Raw genomic sequence first — 18,121 nt, forward strand, 5'->3', positions numbered from 1 at the left:
ATTTTTTGTATTTTCAGTAGAGACGGGGTTTCACCGTGTTTACCAAGACGGTCTCGATCTCTTGACCTCGTGATCCACCCGCCTCGGCCTCCCAAAGTGCTGGGATTACAGGCGTGAGCCACCGCGCCCGGCCCAAGATGAACGTTTTTATCTACTTCCCAGTTCTCTCTTGATTAACTTGGCTACCCCACTATATGGATCAGTTTGCAGGGTCCTAGGTCCCTTTGAAAATCTTATGAAAGTTATAAACCTTCCCTGGGAAGAAAGTACAATAAGCCGCAAGAACTTTAAATAAAGAGGAGTTCACTGGCCCCCAGACTTTCCTGAGCTTACTATTTCACAAACTTGCCCGTTCTTGAACTCTGAGCTGGAGGTTATGATTCTGTTAGGTACTTTAAGATGATGCACTCTTCTGAAGTTTTCGATTGAACTCTAGGGCAGCCAAATGAATTGACTTTTTCAGGTCACTAAAAAGTTTCTCCTTGAAACATAGAAGACGCAACACACACACATACACGTGTGTGCACCTACACACGCGGACACCATATCACATCATCAGGGGGAAAAGTGACAATATCTTGCTCATACCATATTAATCCGATTCGCCAGAACTGCTTTCTTCACTGGGCTCTCAGGTGTGCTCTGGCCTTCCCTTGAAGAAATGTCAACGCTACCCTCTATTCGCCTACTCCCATTTTCCTCCCCACTCCATTTCCACTCTCCCTTAAAGAGATGTGTGCACACAATCACTGCCCAATGCAAGAATACATCACTGCATCCAAAGCTTGGAAACTGTCCATGCAGATTCCTTTGAGTAGCTGTTTGAGGACTTGTGGCTAGTGCCTCCCCATTTGTTTCCTTAGCCTGCTCTCAACCAGGTGTCTCCCGAACTTTTCCTCTCCCAACTCCGCCTCCATCAGCAGATGCTTTCTGTCATAGGGACTGGCGTGCCGCGGGCAATGTGGTACAGAAACCGTATGATAGATACGAGAAATTTGTTAAGACCCAGCAGCAAATGGGGGACGGCTTGCGACCGCAGCGCTCCACGGCCTCCAAGCATGAGAGGTCTAGATCGGAATTCGGAATCCGTACGTGAAAGGGCCGGAACATCTCTCCCAGCAACCACCCCAGCCGGCGCGCGGAAAACCCGGAAAGCGGATTTGGCCCCCGTTTCCTCCCAGAAACTCCTGGGGGTGCTTGCGACCGCTCTCACTGAGCATGTGCAAACGACGGTGCGCATGCTCGGTCGCGGTCCGGTTCGGTTTCTGTTGCGGGACGCAGGGTGTCTCCTAGCGCAACCGGAACTAGCCGTCCCCGGACCGGCCTCCCTTATCTCCGGCGGCCTGCGGTGGTCTCCGAGCCTCCCCAACCCTCCTTCCCTTTTCACCCCCTAGGCTTGGTTGCCCTTTCCCCGAAACAGCCGTCATGAGCATGAGGCTGCCGGCGTCGTCTCCATCTCGGTGGCCGGGGCTGTTGCTGCTGTCGCTGCTCCTGCTGGGGGCGGCTCCTGGCCCGCGCCGGAGCGGCGCTTTCTACCTGCCCGGCCTGGCGCCGGTCAACTTCTGCGACGAAGAAAAACAGAGCGACGAGTGCAAGGTGGGTGAGGCCTGGCGAACCCCTTGATGCGCTTTCGGAAGGGGAAGTCGCCCCTATCCGGGGGACCTGATACCCGGGTGGGAGCGAGGGAAGGGGGCGTAGCAGTGGGTGGGGTCGAGTTTCCCCAGAAGCTTTTGGAGTCTGCCGGGCTGTGGGTGGGGGGCTCTGGAACAGCCTTAGCCCTTGCAAGAGTAGGTTCTGGAGGACTCAGTGGGCCTCAGACTCGCCTCGCGTCTTGCGGGCCAAGTAGTACGAGCAGCTGTATTCAGTTTTCCTGGAACGGAGACTGTGTGGAGCGCCCTTGGCGTTGGACTTCACGCTGCAGAGCTTTGGAGTTATATGCATGCAGGTCCACGCTTGAATGGTCGCTCACAGCCTTGAATCACGTACGCTAAGGAAGCAGGTGACCGACTCCCTGCATGTGAGCAACACTCAGCCTGGTTACAGTTTTCATTAACTTTTAACTTCATTGCTTCCTGTTTAATTGCACTTTCCTGGAACCTCCTGGTTGCTTAGAAGAGCTTGTTCTTTCTAGGACTTTGATATCTCGCCTCACAAATAGAAGTTGGTTCCTTATTTGTGGAGTGTAACACCCAGAACCGTACAAACTGCATTAATAAAGAGTTGCTGTAATGGTTTAGACACTGGATTTCAGACCGTTGAGTGTAAAGATTTTAATACACAAATAAAAGATACCAGTTCTCACTAGTTTCTCTGAGATGGTTTTAAACACTTAAAAGGGCAAATGATGGGAGAAACTAGTATTTTCATCCGGCCAGTCTTGAAAACTTTAATCTCTTAAAACATTCACACTCAGTGTTTTCAGTTTAATTGCTAGTAAAAGAGGCCTGAGTAAAGTAACTTGCTTTTAGATTATCCGGTGTAGGGGTTTACAGTAAACATACACAATTATTTTGTTAAGTTTATTTAAAACAACATTTGGGGGGTTGAGGATCTCTTTGAAACCTTTAATGGTTTTAACAATTCAAATAATCGTTCAGTAAACGTTTACAATCTATAAATAGGCTTATTTACTAAGTTTGATTTTTTTTTTTTAAGCTGGTGTTTATTTTATTACTGCTAGCTTTACTATAGCTGTGACTTTTGAGGTTATTTTAGGGCATTAGATAAGCTATTAAATTTTTCATAACATTTTGGCAGTTTCTGTTTAGGTTGTCAGCTATTCTGAATGACATGTTTATACATCTTTGCAAAGACTTGTATCTGTAAAAAAATATCTAAGGATCTCTAAAGTTTACTCAAATCAGCAGTTCACTACTTAAGATCACTCTGCAGTGTAAGAAGCTTTCACTCTTTTGAGGTTTCTGACTGAAAGAATCCCTTCCTCTTGTGCTTCCACGTGGAAGGGGGATCTAGACTTGTAAGTACACTGGTTTTTCCATTAAATATATTAGTAACCAACCTTTAAAGCTAGGATTTGGTCTTTAATTTTAACAGCAGTTGTATATTCTATTCCTAGTGCCTCAAAGATGAAAAATATATTTCCTGCCCTCTAGGAACCTCAAAGTAAGGGACATAAGCTTATGAACGGGTTATTGAAATCTGATATATTAGGCAGGATGATGTCCAAAGTGTTCTAAGACGCAAAAGAGGAAACATCTGTGGACTAACTAGTCTTTAGGGAAAGCTCTATAGAAGAAGTGACATTTGAAAAGGACTTCAGAAAATGAATAAGTGAAACTTACAGATGGTCTGCCAGTTAGATTGTTTTCTCAACAGGTCCTTTGGTAAGTGTCTAGGTTGTATTATAGTTATTTTTAAGTTAATCTTGGGAGTCATTTTGGGTTTTGAATTTTCATAGGTATAGGGATAAAACAGGCAGAGTAGATCATTTTTCTGAAATGTTTGGATTTTTACTTTTATTGCCAACTACACTCACATCTGGTCAACGGAAACAGCTCTTAGAAGAGCAGAGGGTGGGCAGGGCGCGGTGGCTCACGCCTGTAATCACAGCACTGCCTGGGAGGCCGAGGCAGGTGGATCACGAGGTCAAGAGATCGAGACCATCCTGGTCAACATGGTGAAACCCCGTCTCTACTGAAAATACAAAAAAAAAAAAACTTAGCCTGGCATGGTGGCGCATGCCTGTAATCCCAGCTACTCAGGAGGCTGAGGCAGGAGAATTGGCTGAGGCAGGAGAATTGCCTGAACCCAGGAGGCGGAGGTTGCGGTGAGCCGAGATCAGCCTAGGTAACAAGAGTGAAACTCCATCTCAAAAAAAAAAAAAAAAAGAAAAGAAGAGCAAGGCGGCAGTGAGCTACGATTGCACCACTATACTCCAGCCGGGCCGACAGAGGGAGAGCCTGTCTCAAAAAAAAAAAAAAAAAAAAAAAAAAAAAAAGAGGGAAACTCCGTCTAAAAAAAAAAAAAAAAAGAAAAGAAGAGCAGAGGGTGTACTTTTAGCATTTTTCCTATGATACAACTTAACTGATGTAGAGAAGTTGAAATAAACTTTCATACTTCTTTTCTTTGCCTTTCAAAGATGATGTTATAAATAACAGTAAACAGTTTAAATTTCTATTACTTCAATCAGGATATTAATAATTTATTCTTATCCATTCTGTATTAAGGAGGACAGTCTTGTACACATTATTCAGAAAAGTGGTAGGAACTTCTTTTAAAAATTAGAAATGAGAGTTGTGAAATGGAAATAATTATTTCCAAAAGGTGCTGTCAAGGTAGTGAATCTGAAGTTGGATAAATTGGGCAGGTCATTGATACTGTTACCAACAGGTTTGCCATCTGTAAAATAGGGATAATCATATTTGATTATTACATATTCCCCTTGGAAGCTGTTTTGCATTTCTTAGAGGAACAGTGCAATATTTGTCATTGTTGTGATAGTGTAGAGATGAGACAAATATATCTTCAACATGTATATAATTTAGGTAGTTTTGTGTTTTTATGTACTGTACTGTTTGTGTTGTGCATTTAGTTCAGGGTGTAAATTGAGAGAATCAGCAGAACCCTGAGGATTTAGTAATTTTCTCTGTTTAAAAATTATTTTATGTTGAATTCACTGGCAGAGAAACAGGAGTCTAGTGAACATAAAATTCTGTTTATATTGCTCTAACTTCTGATTAATAATCTTAGCCTTCATAGATACCTTGAGTATGTTTTGATGGTCTCCTTTTTTTTTTTAACTTATTTTACATGTGCATGCATTTGAATATTGAGGTGGTGCACATTCTTATTGCTTTCTATAGCCTATACTGTTTCATTCTATTCCTATACTATGGTTTGCTTAACCATTCTTACTGTAGGGCATTTAGATTGGCCCCAATTTTTCTCTATTATGAGTAGCTTTGCTACCGTGTATTTAGCAGTAATTATTTGCACATTCCCAAATATAAAATTCTAGACAAAACAAGAAGTTTTGTTGTTGTGTTTAGTATTGCCAGATTTCTTTCAACAATGATAGAATTGATTTACAGTGCCTTTAACTAAATAATACCTTGTGTCACCACACTATTTTAATTTTTATCCATTTAATAGTGATGCAATGGTCCCTGAGACACTTTTTTTTTCTTTGAGTTGGAGTTTCGCTCTTGTCATCCAGGCTGGAGTGCAATGGTGTGATCTCAACTCACTGCAACCTGGGTTCAAACAATTCTCCTGCCTCAGCCTCCTGAGTAGCTGGGATTACAGGTGCCCACCACAACGCCTGGCTAATTTTTGTATTTTTAGTAGAGACGGGGTTTCACATGTTGGCTGGGCTGGTCTCAAACTCCTGAGCTCCACCTGCCTCGGCCTCCCTAAGTGCTGGGATTACAGGCATGAGCCACCACACCTGGCCTAGACACTTTTTAAATGCTTTACTTCCATTGCTGTTGAAGTTCCTGTGTCTTTTAGTATGTTTCTTTTATTTGCCTTATTTTGTTAGGTTTTGAAACCATAGTAATAACAGATTGAGCTGTGGTGTTTCTTTTCTGTAGACTCTACTTTCTTAAAATCAAGGGATACTATGTGACTGCAGTAAGTAGAATAAAGCCCTGATTATAAGTGAATAGATCTTCCAGGGCAAAGTACAGAGTTCTAATTTAGTTTCTAAAAGTTTTGACTATTTCAGTTAGCTACATGCTTTTTAGCTTTAGATCAAATCTTAGTGGCTGAGTGGCATTCTGGCGGCTACGAGGTGAAGATTAGTGAGCAGTTCACCTTTGCTGCTTTTAATTTTCAAGTAATTATTGGGTTGCCAACCAGAATTCAGACCTAAGAACTAAAAATAGTGTTAATTCTCCAAAACATCTGCCACTTTTTTACTGTTTGATGGATAGATCATGTTCTTAGATGAAAGATTACAATTTTTTTTTTCCTTTGCTGTAAGGAAAAATGACCAATTATATCCCCTAGTGGTTAAAAAGAGTGTTTCAATGAATTTAACAACTTTTTAATAAAAAGGAGAATTGCTTAGAGTCATACTTTCCTTTCTTGGTAGTTATTTCTAGAAGCATTTTATAAGTTGTATTTGTTATTCTGGGAGCAGTTGTGTATAAATACTGGAATGAGTCAAATTTAAGAAAATAGTCCTGAATGTTGATCTGAACAGACACAGAATGAATATATATGTACCTGTTTTAATTTGACCATACAAATGTTTCAAGATTTTGAGGTATTTAAAGAAAAAAAATAATGTGTATGTGTATTTATTGTTACAGTGCTAAATACTTATTTATCAATATTTAGTTTCACATTTCCAGTTTTCTCTGGAATAAGAGCATTGATTCTTAGCTTCTGGGAACTCATTAGTGTTTGTGTCAGTGTTTTAAATCTGAAATTTGGCATTGGAAGGAATAACTTTGACTATGGTAAATACACATTCCAACAATTATTCCTTCTTCCTGTGAAAAGGTATGTGAAACTGAGAAAGTTTGCCTTTCAGAAATTAAATTTTTAAGTAAAATTATTTTAAAACTGTGATTGTTCATTATAGTGAATCTGAGGGTTAGAATGAAGAAACAAGAAAAGTCTATAAATAAAATTGTGTCTTTCTGCCTTTGGCCCTTCCCTAAGGTGGGTGTAAACTTGCACTTCCAAAGGTGGATACTGGAATATCTGAAACAAATCACAGACATATGCTCCACACCTCACACCCCACACAAACACACAGACCCACATCAGCACTACAGAGATTGATCTGTGCCCTGTCAACCTTAGAGCCCAGCTGCCTAAGCCCTTACTTCCCTGTTCTCTCCTGAAGTCTTCTGTCATTTTGGTCTCTCAGTAAATTTAGCAGTTAATTGTAGCTGCTTTACGTGTATCCCAACAATTTCATTCTATTTTCATTAAAATTAACTATGAAAGACTTTGGAGAAAATTTGTGAATTTTTCCCTTTTTTGCTCCTCTTCTCACTTTTCAAACCTGTTTATTGCCCTTTGCTAATAATAGTAGTAAAGACTACGATTTGCGTGTTTTGTATATGCCTTAGCTAAACTTCATAACATCCCTATGTTATTTAGATTGGGAAACAGAAGCTCAACAAGATTTAGTAGCTGTCTCAAGTATACAGAGCTAGTAAGTAGTAAAGCCAGGATGCAAACAAACCCAAGACTGAATCCAGAGTCTAGGTTCTTTGACACTGACTTGTACTCTGAACACTCTTCTTCTTCTTTGCATTTCCCCTGGGAAACCCTGACTGCTTATCACCCTGGACTTGGGACAGTTCAACAAAACATTCTCTGTTATATGTAATTTTCATTTCATTTTATTTTTCAGAAACAGTCTTGCTCTGTCACCTAGGCTAGAGTGCAGTGGTGCAGTCATATTCACAGCAGCCTTGATGTGCCTATGTAATTTTTAAGTAGTCGGATTTTAAATTATTCCTTTTTCTGTTACAGTCCAAAATTGAAATTTTATTTTTCAGGGCTTTGGGGAAAGAACCCTGGTAATTGCCTAGGAGATCAATTTCTGGGCATTGCCGATGAGATAACTGAGAGCTCATAAACAAGCATTTGTGAGTCCCAGCATTCCTCTTGAGACTTTTATTGTGTCTGAGTTAAGACTTCCCATCTTCAGAAATGCTCCACTGTAGAATTCTCTAATATTAAGTAGTTGAAGCTTCCATAGATTTCCTTATTTATGGCCTCCATATCTCAAACCCTTTTGTGACTTGTCATTTGCCATGACCCTTGTACAGTCACATTTTTTCACTGAGATTTCATTCTCCCTTGAAAATCCAGTTGTAGGTGTGGAGTGGGACAGATGTGATGATAGCAATGTAAGGTAGAGTAAAAGAAACAAAGGAACCAGGAAATGGGAAAAAGTATAGTCCCGTGGCGTGGCCCATGCGCCTTGTTAAAACAATAAAATAGACTCTAGTTGTGACCACAGCTGGAATCAGGTATGGAATCAGCAGATTAGGACTAGAAATAAAATTGTACATTTGAGAGAAAAATCTAAAGGAAGACTATAGAATTCTAAATAAAATCATTTCCGTAAAAAATTTCTTAGTACAGGATTGTAATCGGTCTTGGTTTCTCTAAGTGACTTAGGATTCTGCAACTTCCTTAAAACGTTTGGTGTTGTCAAAACTTTTCATGCTTGAAATAACCTAGGTAGGGACAGTTTGAAAGTGGGCATGTGAAACAAGTAACCTTTGAAGCTCTTTCTAGTAACATCAGTGATAATCTACAGTTGTCTGTCCCTGTTTAAGGCAAATTTCTGGGAGGAGGTGGACTTAACTCTTCTGGATGGTGAATAAAGATGTTTAGAGTGGAAAATGACCTTAAATAAATCAGATATTGCCCTCATATAGGTCATGCCATTTTAATGATAAGGAAACAAACTCAGCTAGATACAGTGGCTCTCACCTGTAATTCCAGTGCTTTGGGAGGCCAAGGTGGGCAGATTGCTTGAGCCTAGGAGTTCAAGACAACTTGGGCATGATGAAACCCCATCTCAACTAAAAATACAAAAATTAGCCAGGCCTGGTGGCATGAATCTGTAGTCGTAGCTACTTGGGAGGCTGAGGTGGGAAGATTACTTGAACCCAGGAGATCTAGGCAGCTGCAGTGAGCCATGATTGTGCCATTACACTCCAGCCTGGGTTACAGAGTGAGACACTGTTTAAAAAAATGCCAAACAAACAAAACACACATACAAATTACACAGAGATTCAGTAGCTACTCTAAGAACATATAAATAGCTCACTTTTTAAAAAAATTTAATATATGCTGTCTTAGGCTGTTCGTGTGTTGCTATAAAGAAATGCCTGAGACTGGGTAATTTATAAAGAAAAGAGGTTTAATTGGCCTACGGTTCTGCAGGCTGTACAAGCATGGGAAGGACATCACTTGGCTTCTAAGGGGAGTCTTGGAGTTTTTACTCATGCTGAAGCAGGAGCAGGCATATCACATGGTAAAAGAAGGAAAAGAGAGTTTTTTGGTGGGGGAGATGCCACACTTTATAACAAGCAGACCTCATAAGAACCCTCCATCACAAGGACAGCACCAAGGGAATGGTGCTAAACCATTCATTAGAAGTCCACCCCCATGATCTAGTCACTTCCCATGAGGCCCTGCTTCCAACATTAGGGATTACAGTTTGACATGAGATTTTGGTTGGAACAAATACTTAAACTGTATCATTTCACCCCTGGTCCCCACAAATCTCATGTCCTTCTTACATTGCAAAATACAATCATGACTTCCTAATAGTCCCCCTAAATCTTAACTCATTCCAGCATTAACTCAAAAGTCCCAAGTCCAAGTCTCATTTGAGACAAGGAAAGTCCCTTCTGTCTATGAGCCTATAAAATAAAAAAGCAAAAACAAGTTACCTACTTCCAAAGGGGATATAGGAATTGTGTAGATATTCCCATTCTGAAAGGGATAAATTGACCAAAAGAAGGGGGCTATAGGCCCCATGCAAGTCTGAAAATCCAGTATGGTAGTCATTAAATCTTAAAGCTCCAAAATAATCTCCTTTGACTCTATGTCCCGCATTCAGGTCACACTGTTAGGAGGGGTCGGCTCCCAAGGCCTTGGGCAGCTTCACCACTGTCGCTTTACAGAGTTCAGCCCCCACAGCTGCCCTCACAGGTTGTTGCATGCCTGTAGCTTTTTCCAGGCACAGGATATACACTGCCAATGAATCAATTATTCTGGAGTCTGGAGGACAGTGTTCCTCTCCTCACAGCTCCACTAGGCAGTACCCTGGTGGGGACTCTGTATGGGGCTTCAGCCCCACATTTCCCCTCCACACTGCCCTACTAAAGGTGCTCTGTGGGGGTTCCATCCCTGCAGCAGGTTTCTGCCTGGGCACCCAGGTTTTCTCATCCTCTGAAATCTAGGCAGAGGCTGCCAAGCATTCTTCAGTCTTGAACTCTGTGTGCCCACAGGCTTAACAGCACATGGAAGCCACCAAGGCTTGCATTCTGCAAATGACAGCCTGAGCTGTACCTCAGCCTCTTTGAGCCATGGCTGGAGCTGGAGCAGCCTGGATGCTGGGATCCCAAGGCTGCACAGTTCAGTGGGGCCCTGGGTCTGCCCATTGAACCCATTCAGTCCTCCTGGGGCTCTGGGCCTGTGATGGGAGGGGCTGCTGCAAAGGTCTCTGAAATGCCTTTGAAGCCTTTTCCCCATTGTCTTGGTTATTAGCACTTGGCTCCCTTTTAGTTATGCAGATATCTCTAGCACGTGGTTGCTGCACAGCCTGCATGAATTTCTCTCCAGAAAAAACTCTTTTTTTCTTTGCCACATGGTTACACTGCAAATTTTCCAAATATTTATGCTCTGCTTCCTGTTTAAACATAAATTCCAGCTTTAAATCATTTATTTGATCCCTCAGCTAAGGTAGGCTGTGAGAAGCAGCCAGGCTATCTTTTGAACACTTTGCTGCTTAGACATTTCTTCTGCCAGATATACTAGGTTGTCACTGTTTAGTGCAGGCTTTCACAGATCCCTAGGGCATGAATAGAATGCAGTCAGGCTCTTTTCTAAGGCATAACACGCGTGACTTTTGCTTATAAGTTCCCAATAAGTTTCTCATTTCCATCTCAGACCTCAGCAGCCTGACTTGACTGTCCATATCACTATCAACGTTTTGGTCACAACCATTTAAACAGTCTCTAAGTTCCAAACGTTCCTTCATCTTCCTCTCTTCTTCTGAGCCCTCCATACTCTGCCTTTCCCAGCTCCAAAACAAGTTCCTCATTTTCAGGTATCTTTATAACAATACCCCATCCTCGTCACCAATTTTCTTTATTAGGCTATTCTTGCATTGCTATAAAGAAACACCTGAGACTGGGTAATTTATAAAGAAAAGTGGTTTAAATGGCTCACGATTCTGCAGGCTGTACAAGCATGGCACCAACATCACTCTGCTTCTCAGGAGGCCTCGGAGAGCTTTTACTTATGGCAGAAGATGAAGCAGGAGCAGGCGTGTCATATGGTGACAGCAGGAGCAAGAGAGAGTAGGGGTAGGTGCCACATTTTACAAACAATCTGATCTCACAAGAACTCAGTATCAGGAGGACAGCACCAAGAGGGATGGATGGTGCTAAACCCTTCATTACAAATTCACCCTCATGATCCAGTCACCTCCCAGCAAGCCCTACCTCCAACATTAGAGAATACAATTTGACATGAGATTTAGTCAAGGGCAGATATTCAAACTATATCATATACCTTGTGTTTCTGTCTGGATTATAAATTCTTTGAAGGCAAGTATTCATGGATTTGTATTATTTTATCAACCAAAATGTCTAGTATAGGACATTGTGGGTATTAAATGCATGTGTTGGCTGATTGAATTTCTCATGGCCTTCAGGATCTGTTGTGAATGTTCTTTGGTTTTCAGATATACTGCAAATTCTACTACTTTTTCCTATTTAATAAATTGACTTCTTCTGAGATCATTGTTCCTGCTCCTAGAACATTTTTCCACCCTAAATTTTACTTTTTTATCTTTATTTCTTATAGTTTTCATTTGGCTTCTGTTGCTTTACATTAAGACTAAGGTCTGCTCTCAACTTTAAAGCCCTTCCTTTTTCCAGCTTTTAATTGTGACAATTTTCAAAATTCAAAAAAGTTGAAAAAGTAGTGTAATAATCACCTTCAGTCACCTAGACCACCTAGAATCAACAGTTGTTTACATTTTTTTATACCTATCTGTGTGTGTATTTATGTTTTATAGGGGTGAATGTCATGCCATCTGTGGCATACTTTCACATGGTTCAACTTGAAGACCATTGTTAAACCATATAAACTCCCTGGCAGTCTCTTCCTTTCTTCTGGTTTTTAATATTTGCTTCACTGCCATATGAGGAGGATCTCATTCTTACGATTCTTTTGAAATTTCTTTGTCTTGCTGCAAGACTTGATATTTAGAGTTATCGCAGATGTAGCATATTTACAAATAAATTGTAAACGGCTCTATTCTATGTTAAGATTGTCTTTAATTTTAATTGACTTCCCATTCCTCAGCATGTGTGAGATGATAATTCTTAAAATTTCAGATTCTTGCAATTTAGAAAAGGAAGAATGAAAGTGCTGTGAAAGCCAAGATGAACTGAATATTCAAGCTGTGTTTGATTACTTTGTTGAACAATAAAAACAGGTCCATAATTTGGTGTTGTTATCTATGATAGGCTTTTTTTTTTTTTTTTTTTTGAGTTGGAGTCTCACTCTGTCGCCCAAATTGGAGTGCAGTGGTATGATCTCAGCTCACTGTAACTTCCACAGTAGGAGGTTCCAGTGATCCTCCTGCCTCAGCTTCCTGAGTAGCTGGGATCACAGTCATGCGCCACCACGTATGGCTAATATTTGTGTTTTTAGTAGACATGAGGTATTGCCATGTTGGCCAGGCTGGTTTCAAACTCCTGACCTCAGGAGTTCCACCTGTGTTGACCTCCCAAAGTGCTAGGATTACAGGTGTGAGCCACCACACCCGGCCTTATGATAGACTTTCTTATAAAAGTAGTGTGGAAAAGTGTCAGAAGAGACAAGAAGGAAGAAAAGTAGAGGAATAAAAGCATCAGAAATAAAAAGTTATGGTAGCAACAATTAAGTTTACCTACTTTGTTTCTGCAGATTTTTAACATGTTTCCTTGTGTTAAAAAAGTAAGGAATCCCTAGTTCAAAAGGCTACTATCAGAATTATGTGTGGGAGTTATTGATCTTTCCCTTCCCTAGACTAATGGCCAAGACAAGAATAATGGATAGCCATAAACAAGGCTCAAAAGGCTGACTGTCTTAGTGGCCTTTAAAAACCCTGGAATAGCATCCTAGCACTACTTGGATAGATGGGAGGTGAGAGGAACGAAGAGCCTTTCACAGAAACTTTTTTATTAATAGACCTTTATTCAGACTCAGGAATGGCCAGTTTGTTTAAGATAATAGATTACAGCTGCTGTGTTTATTATTTGTTATAGCTATTACGTGCCAATTATGGACCAGCTTCTGTGTGTGCTGTTTTCTATTTTATTGTTATCTCATTCAGTTCCCACATTCAAAATTATTACTTGCCCCAGAGCACTTAATAAGAGTAGACCTAGGATTTGAAACCCAGCATTCTGATGATATATTGTTTCTAAACTGAAATCACAGCCTCTATTTATGTGCTATGTGTTAAAATTACCTTTGGTTTTAGATGAAAGACTTGAGAAGTAATATTTTCTTAATTTTGGTATTTAGGAAAAATTTGTAGAAAGCCTTTGATAATTGTAGACATCCTTATAAATCACAAAGCAAGGCTAAAACATCTGCCTGTTAGATGGTTTAACACCCTTATTAGGAGGAGAATTGGAATCTGCTTTATCAGATCAGGAAGAGTTGACAGATTAGGTAAATTTAATGGGTATTAGATATTAGATGAAATGCCAATGTAGGTAGATAAAAACTAATAACATGCAAATAAGAAAATGAGAGAGGAAAGGTTGTGAAAACCCGCTTTGGTTTATATACTAAAATGGAATAAGAGTGATAGTAATCGGTTTAAATGACACCAAGTTAAACAAACAGAAGATTAACATGGTTTCTGGAAACAAGCTTTCCCGGCTTCTAGAGTTACTTGAAGATTTGCTGTAGTTTTAGAGGGAGCCAATGAATTTGATTTCTAAAGTTTTGACAAGTTTTTTTTTTTTTTTAAGGTTAAAATGGAATTTAGAGGATGTGTGGCGTGGGTTGGCTTAAGGGCTGAGTGGGGTAGAGTGAGAGATAAATCCATGCAGAGTGCTGACAGTGGAGATTTCTAGGACTGGTGCTTGAGACTAATTGGGGTTTTAAATTTAGCAAAGAGAATGCACATGAAATGTTTTAATTTGCCAGTGGTACAAATCTCTGTATGTAGCATAATGTAAAGCTAATAGGAATATATTTTCAGAAGCTCTCTTCAAGTTATATGAGATAGCAAAAAATAAATTAATTTGGTCATAGACAAATTGAGAAAGTGAATCTGAAGAGAAACAGTGAACATGTTTTTGAGATGATGAGCTCCAAGCTATCAGTTTAGAACGTAGGAAGGAAATAAAGAACTGTGCTTGAAGAATTTATGCTTCTGGGTGGAAAGGCTAATGAAAAGTAACAGTATGCTTACGTGAAACTTTGAGATATAAATCTTGAATTCTACTATAATTCTCAATGACATGCCTTTTGAGAAAGATAGGAGAATAGGGCAAGGTCCTGAGAGGAGCAGCTGGCATGATTAAGGAGATAGGTGATTGAGAAGATTAAGACTCAAAGAAGATACGAGAGAATGCAGAAAATGAGAATAATGTTTTCCCTCAATCTTAGAATGGTAGAGCCAAAAGTTGTACCATGGAACTTCAGAGAGGACATCATAAATTAAGCAGAAATTTGTATTAGTTCATCAGTTGGATAGAAATGGGAGAAAGATCTACCCTAAATTTATATGCCCTGAGACAGTGCTCTAAAATTTTTCACATGGCCTCAGGCTATCAGAGTTTTTGCTTTGTGTTGGACCCTCTGAGATTTAAATTCAAATATTACTGAAAAATATCTGGAAAACAGTGCTGAAAGATGTACTAGAATTCTAATCCAGCTCACTGCTTGTTTTTGTAGGGCCTTCAGGCTCAGAATTTTTTTTACCTTTTTAAGTGGTTGGGGAAAAAAATCAAAAGGATACTATTTAGTGATGAGTGAAAATTACATGAGAATAAAATATCAGTGCCCATAAGTGAAAGTTTTGTTGGGCTACAGCCATGCTCACTTGTGGCTGTAGTGTTTATGGCTGCTTTTGCACTACAGCAGTGGCAGGGACCCACTATCCTGCAAAGCCTAAGACATTGCTCTCTGGCCTTTTACAGGAAAAGTTTGCCAGCCTCTGGGTTAGACTAATAAAATTAGCGTTGTTTTTCCAGGAAAAGAAAAGTTTGTAGTGACTAGAGTAAAAATGTTAGATAGATGAAGAGACACTGTATACAGTCATGAACCGCATAACATTTTGGTCAACGACAGACCAGTGGTCTTATAAGATGCTGATGGAGCTAAAAATTCCTGTTGCCTAGTGACATCCTAGCCATTGTAACATCATAGCACAATTACCCTATTTTTTAAAATTTAGTGTAGCCTAAGTTTACAGTGTATAAGTCTACTATAGTGGTGTACAGTAATGTCCTAAGCCTTTATGTTCATTCGCCACTCACTGCCCACAGCAACTTCCAGCCTTGCAAGTTGTATTCATGGTTAAGTGCCCTAGTCAGGTGTACCATTTTCTTCTTTTAAACGATATTTTTACTATACCTATCCTATGTTTAGATGTGTTTAACTACGCAAATACCATTGTGTTACAGTTTCCCACGGTATTTAGTACAGTCACATGCAGTTTAAGTATGTGATGGACCGCACCATATACCTGAGGTGTGTAGTAGGCTACACCATCTAAATTTGTGCAGTTACACTCTGTGATGGTCCCATGGCAGAATCCCCTGATGACATGTTTCTCCAAACACATCCCTGTCGTAAAGTGACACATGACTGTAAGTGGTGCTGAGTAGCATGCTGTTCTTTCTGTTTCTGGGCTAACACAGAAACTGTTAGCCTCCTGTGACTATTTCCATTTAATTAAATACAACTTAAAATTCAGCTCTTCAGGTACACTGAGTGTATTCCAAGTGCTCAACAGCCACATATGGCCGATGGCTACCATATTTGACAGTGTCGATGAAGAAAATTACATCATTGCTTAAAACTCTGCGGGACATGGCTGTGTAATAGTACATACAGTACTTTGCCAGGCGCTGATCTTGAATCTTCTCAAAAACTTCATGAAGTCGGGATTATTATCACTTCTGTTCCACAGATGAGAACATTGAGGAACAGGGAAGTGAAGAAACTTGCCTAGAAACACACAGCTAGTGTCAGTCAGGATTTAATCCCAGGCATTTAGCTTCAGAGTCTTGCTTCTTAATCATTTCGTGCTGCGAAAGGCTGAGAGTGAGGAATACACTTAATCGACATCGCTTATTTGTTGACAGTGCTGTACAGATTTTGAAACATAAAACTTAGAAAAGTTGTGTGGAAAATAATGGCTACATTCCTTCCTAGAAGGAAATCGAGAGACGGGAACTAGACAAGCTCTTTGGGGACCTTTCAGTCTTCATTATGTTAAATGGATCATTTAAATTGTGATGTATCTTCAGAGCAGTGTTGACCCCTTCTATTTAGTGGAAATTATTTTGGCAAAGGAAGCCATTAAATGGGAATTTTGCCTTCACAACAGTTATATGCATTTGTGTTAATTCAAACATGCTGTAGTGCTACAATATAATGTCCTGTTGCCATTTTGGCTGTGTTGAAGGGTGTGTTGCCATTGAGTTATAATTTCACTTGAGTAGGAGTGTAGGGGCTGCATATAATACTGATTTCAGGATTATATACAAAGGCTAATGCCCTCCATTGAATAGTATGAGTATTAGGTGAGCATTTTAGTGGATGAACATTTGGTTTTATTTTAACAAATGCATAGCATTTCATTTGTCAGGCACAATTCGAAGTACTTTATAAACGTTAACTCATTTAACCTCCATATCCCTATGAGAGAAATACTGTTATCCTCATTTTACAGATAAGGAAACTGAAGCACCCATTAGGAAAGTGACATGTTTAATGATTTGACCAAAGTCACACAATTAGACAAGTGATAGCACCGGGATTTGAACCCAGGCAGTCTGGCCACAGAACTTGTATTCTTGCCCGTTGTGTTTTGCTGCTGTTTCTGGTGGGAGTGGACTATGGATTTGTTTTAATTGTACACCAACCATCTCATTTTGCTTTGGGGGTTAGCAAGTGTCGAGGACTGTTGACGGCACTAGTAAGTGAGATCAAAATGACAAGTGTGGCTCTGTGCCACTCCCAGAAGCCTCACGATCAGTCCAGAGTCAGTGTACAGCTCTAACTCTAAAATAAATACTTTCCCAGCTGAACAGCTCTTAATCATTTTTTTTATTAGCACCAAAAGTACTTCAGGTCACACATGGCTTGCTGGGTTCTTCAGCTAGTAAATTCTGTCATGAGTAGCTTGAGCTCCTTTTGAGAGGATGGGTAAGCGTTATGGGTCCTGTAGAACTTCAGCTATACCTGGGAGAAATTTTGGAAGCTTTAGTAGAAAAGTGTAACGTAAAATTAGCCTATATTTCCAAGGAAGTTGATACAGCTTATCTCCCTCTACCCTGTTGTTCAACTTGGTCTGATCATTGCCACCTTCTTCACTGCTACTACCTTGTAGTTCAGTGTTCTTAAATTGATGGAAGCCGTCCTTCAAAGTTAGACATTGTGGTCATTGTCTATCCCCATGCGCTTAAGAATACACATGTGCATGGAATTGTTTTTCGAGTATAGTTAATCTAGAAATTTCTAACCAACTTAGCATTTCTTGTTTGCTTGCTGTGAAAATGCTAAAAAGTTTAAAAATAAAAATATTTGTGCTGCAGAGTGTAATACCAAATTTGGAAACCACATTTTTAAAAACAGCATTTATATTAATATGATAAATGCTTTTAGTTAAAATATCGTATTAATTTTTTAGAAAATTTAGAAAGCACTTAAAAACTATTGGAGACATTTGCAACTCTGGAAATTGTTTTAGTGTATTTTAAAAATTAATTACTAAAAATTTTTTTAAGACAGAGTCTTGCTCTGTCACCCAGGCTGGGGTGCAGTCACGCCATCATAGCTCACTATAACTTTGAACTCCTGGGCTCAAGTGATCTTACTGCCTCAGCCTCACAATTGGCTAGGAATATAGGCTCATGCCATTATGCCCAGCTAATTCTAAAAAATGTAAAAAATTCTTTTTAGGGACGGGGTTTTACTATATTGCCCAAGTTGGTCACAAACTCCTGGCCTCAACTGATCTCCCACCTCAACCTCTAAGGGGCTAGGATTACAGGTGTGAGCCACCATTCTTGGCCCTATTTTGGTGTATTTTCAATGTATGTAAATCCACTCAGTGAATGGATTTATAAGAGAATTGTTTAAAGTTGACTGGAATTATAACATTTTACATTTTAGACATGACAAATTCTTTTTCTTTTTCTTTCTTTCT

The 18,121-nt window shown here is 39.9% G+C and overlaps 1 protein-coding gene across 1 annotated transcript in view; it reads left to right on the forward strand.

Annotated features, from left to right (window-relative positions):
* Positions 1-1,115: 1,115 nt before the first annotated feature.
* The window catches only part of TM9SF2 (transmembrane 9 superfamily member 2), a 65,791-nt gene continuing 48,785 nt past the window's right edge, over positions 1,116-18,121 (forward strand). Inside the window, exon 1 of the mRNA XM_017503559.1 lies at positions 1,116-1,596. Coding sequence (XP_017359048.1) covers positions 1,426-1,596 — 171 coding nt within the window. The 5' untranslated portion in view covers positions 1,116-1,425. The remainder of the gene's footprint in view (positions 1,597-18,121) is intronic.

The sequence above is a fragment of the Cebus imitator genome, unplaced genomic scaffold (genome assembly GCF_001604975.1).
Source record: "Cebus imitator isolate Cc_AM_T3 unplaced genomic scaffold, Cebus_imitator-1.0 Scaffold312, whole genome shotgun sequence".
Taxonomy (NCBI): domain Eukaryota; kingdom Metazoa; phylum Chordata; class Mammalia; order Primates; family Cebidae; genus Cebus; species Cebus imitator.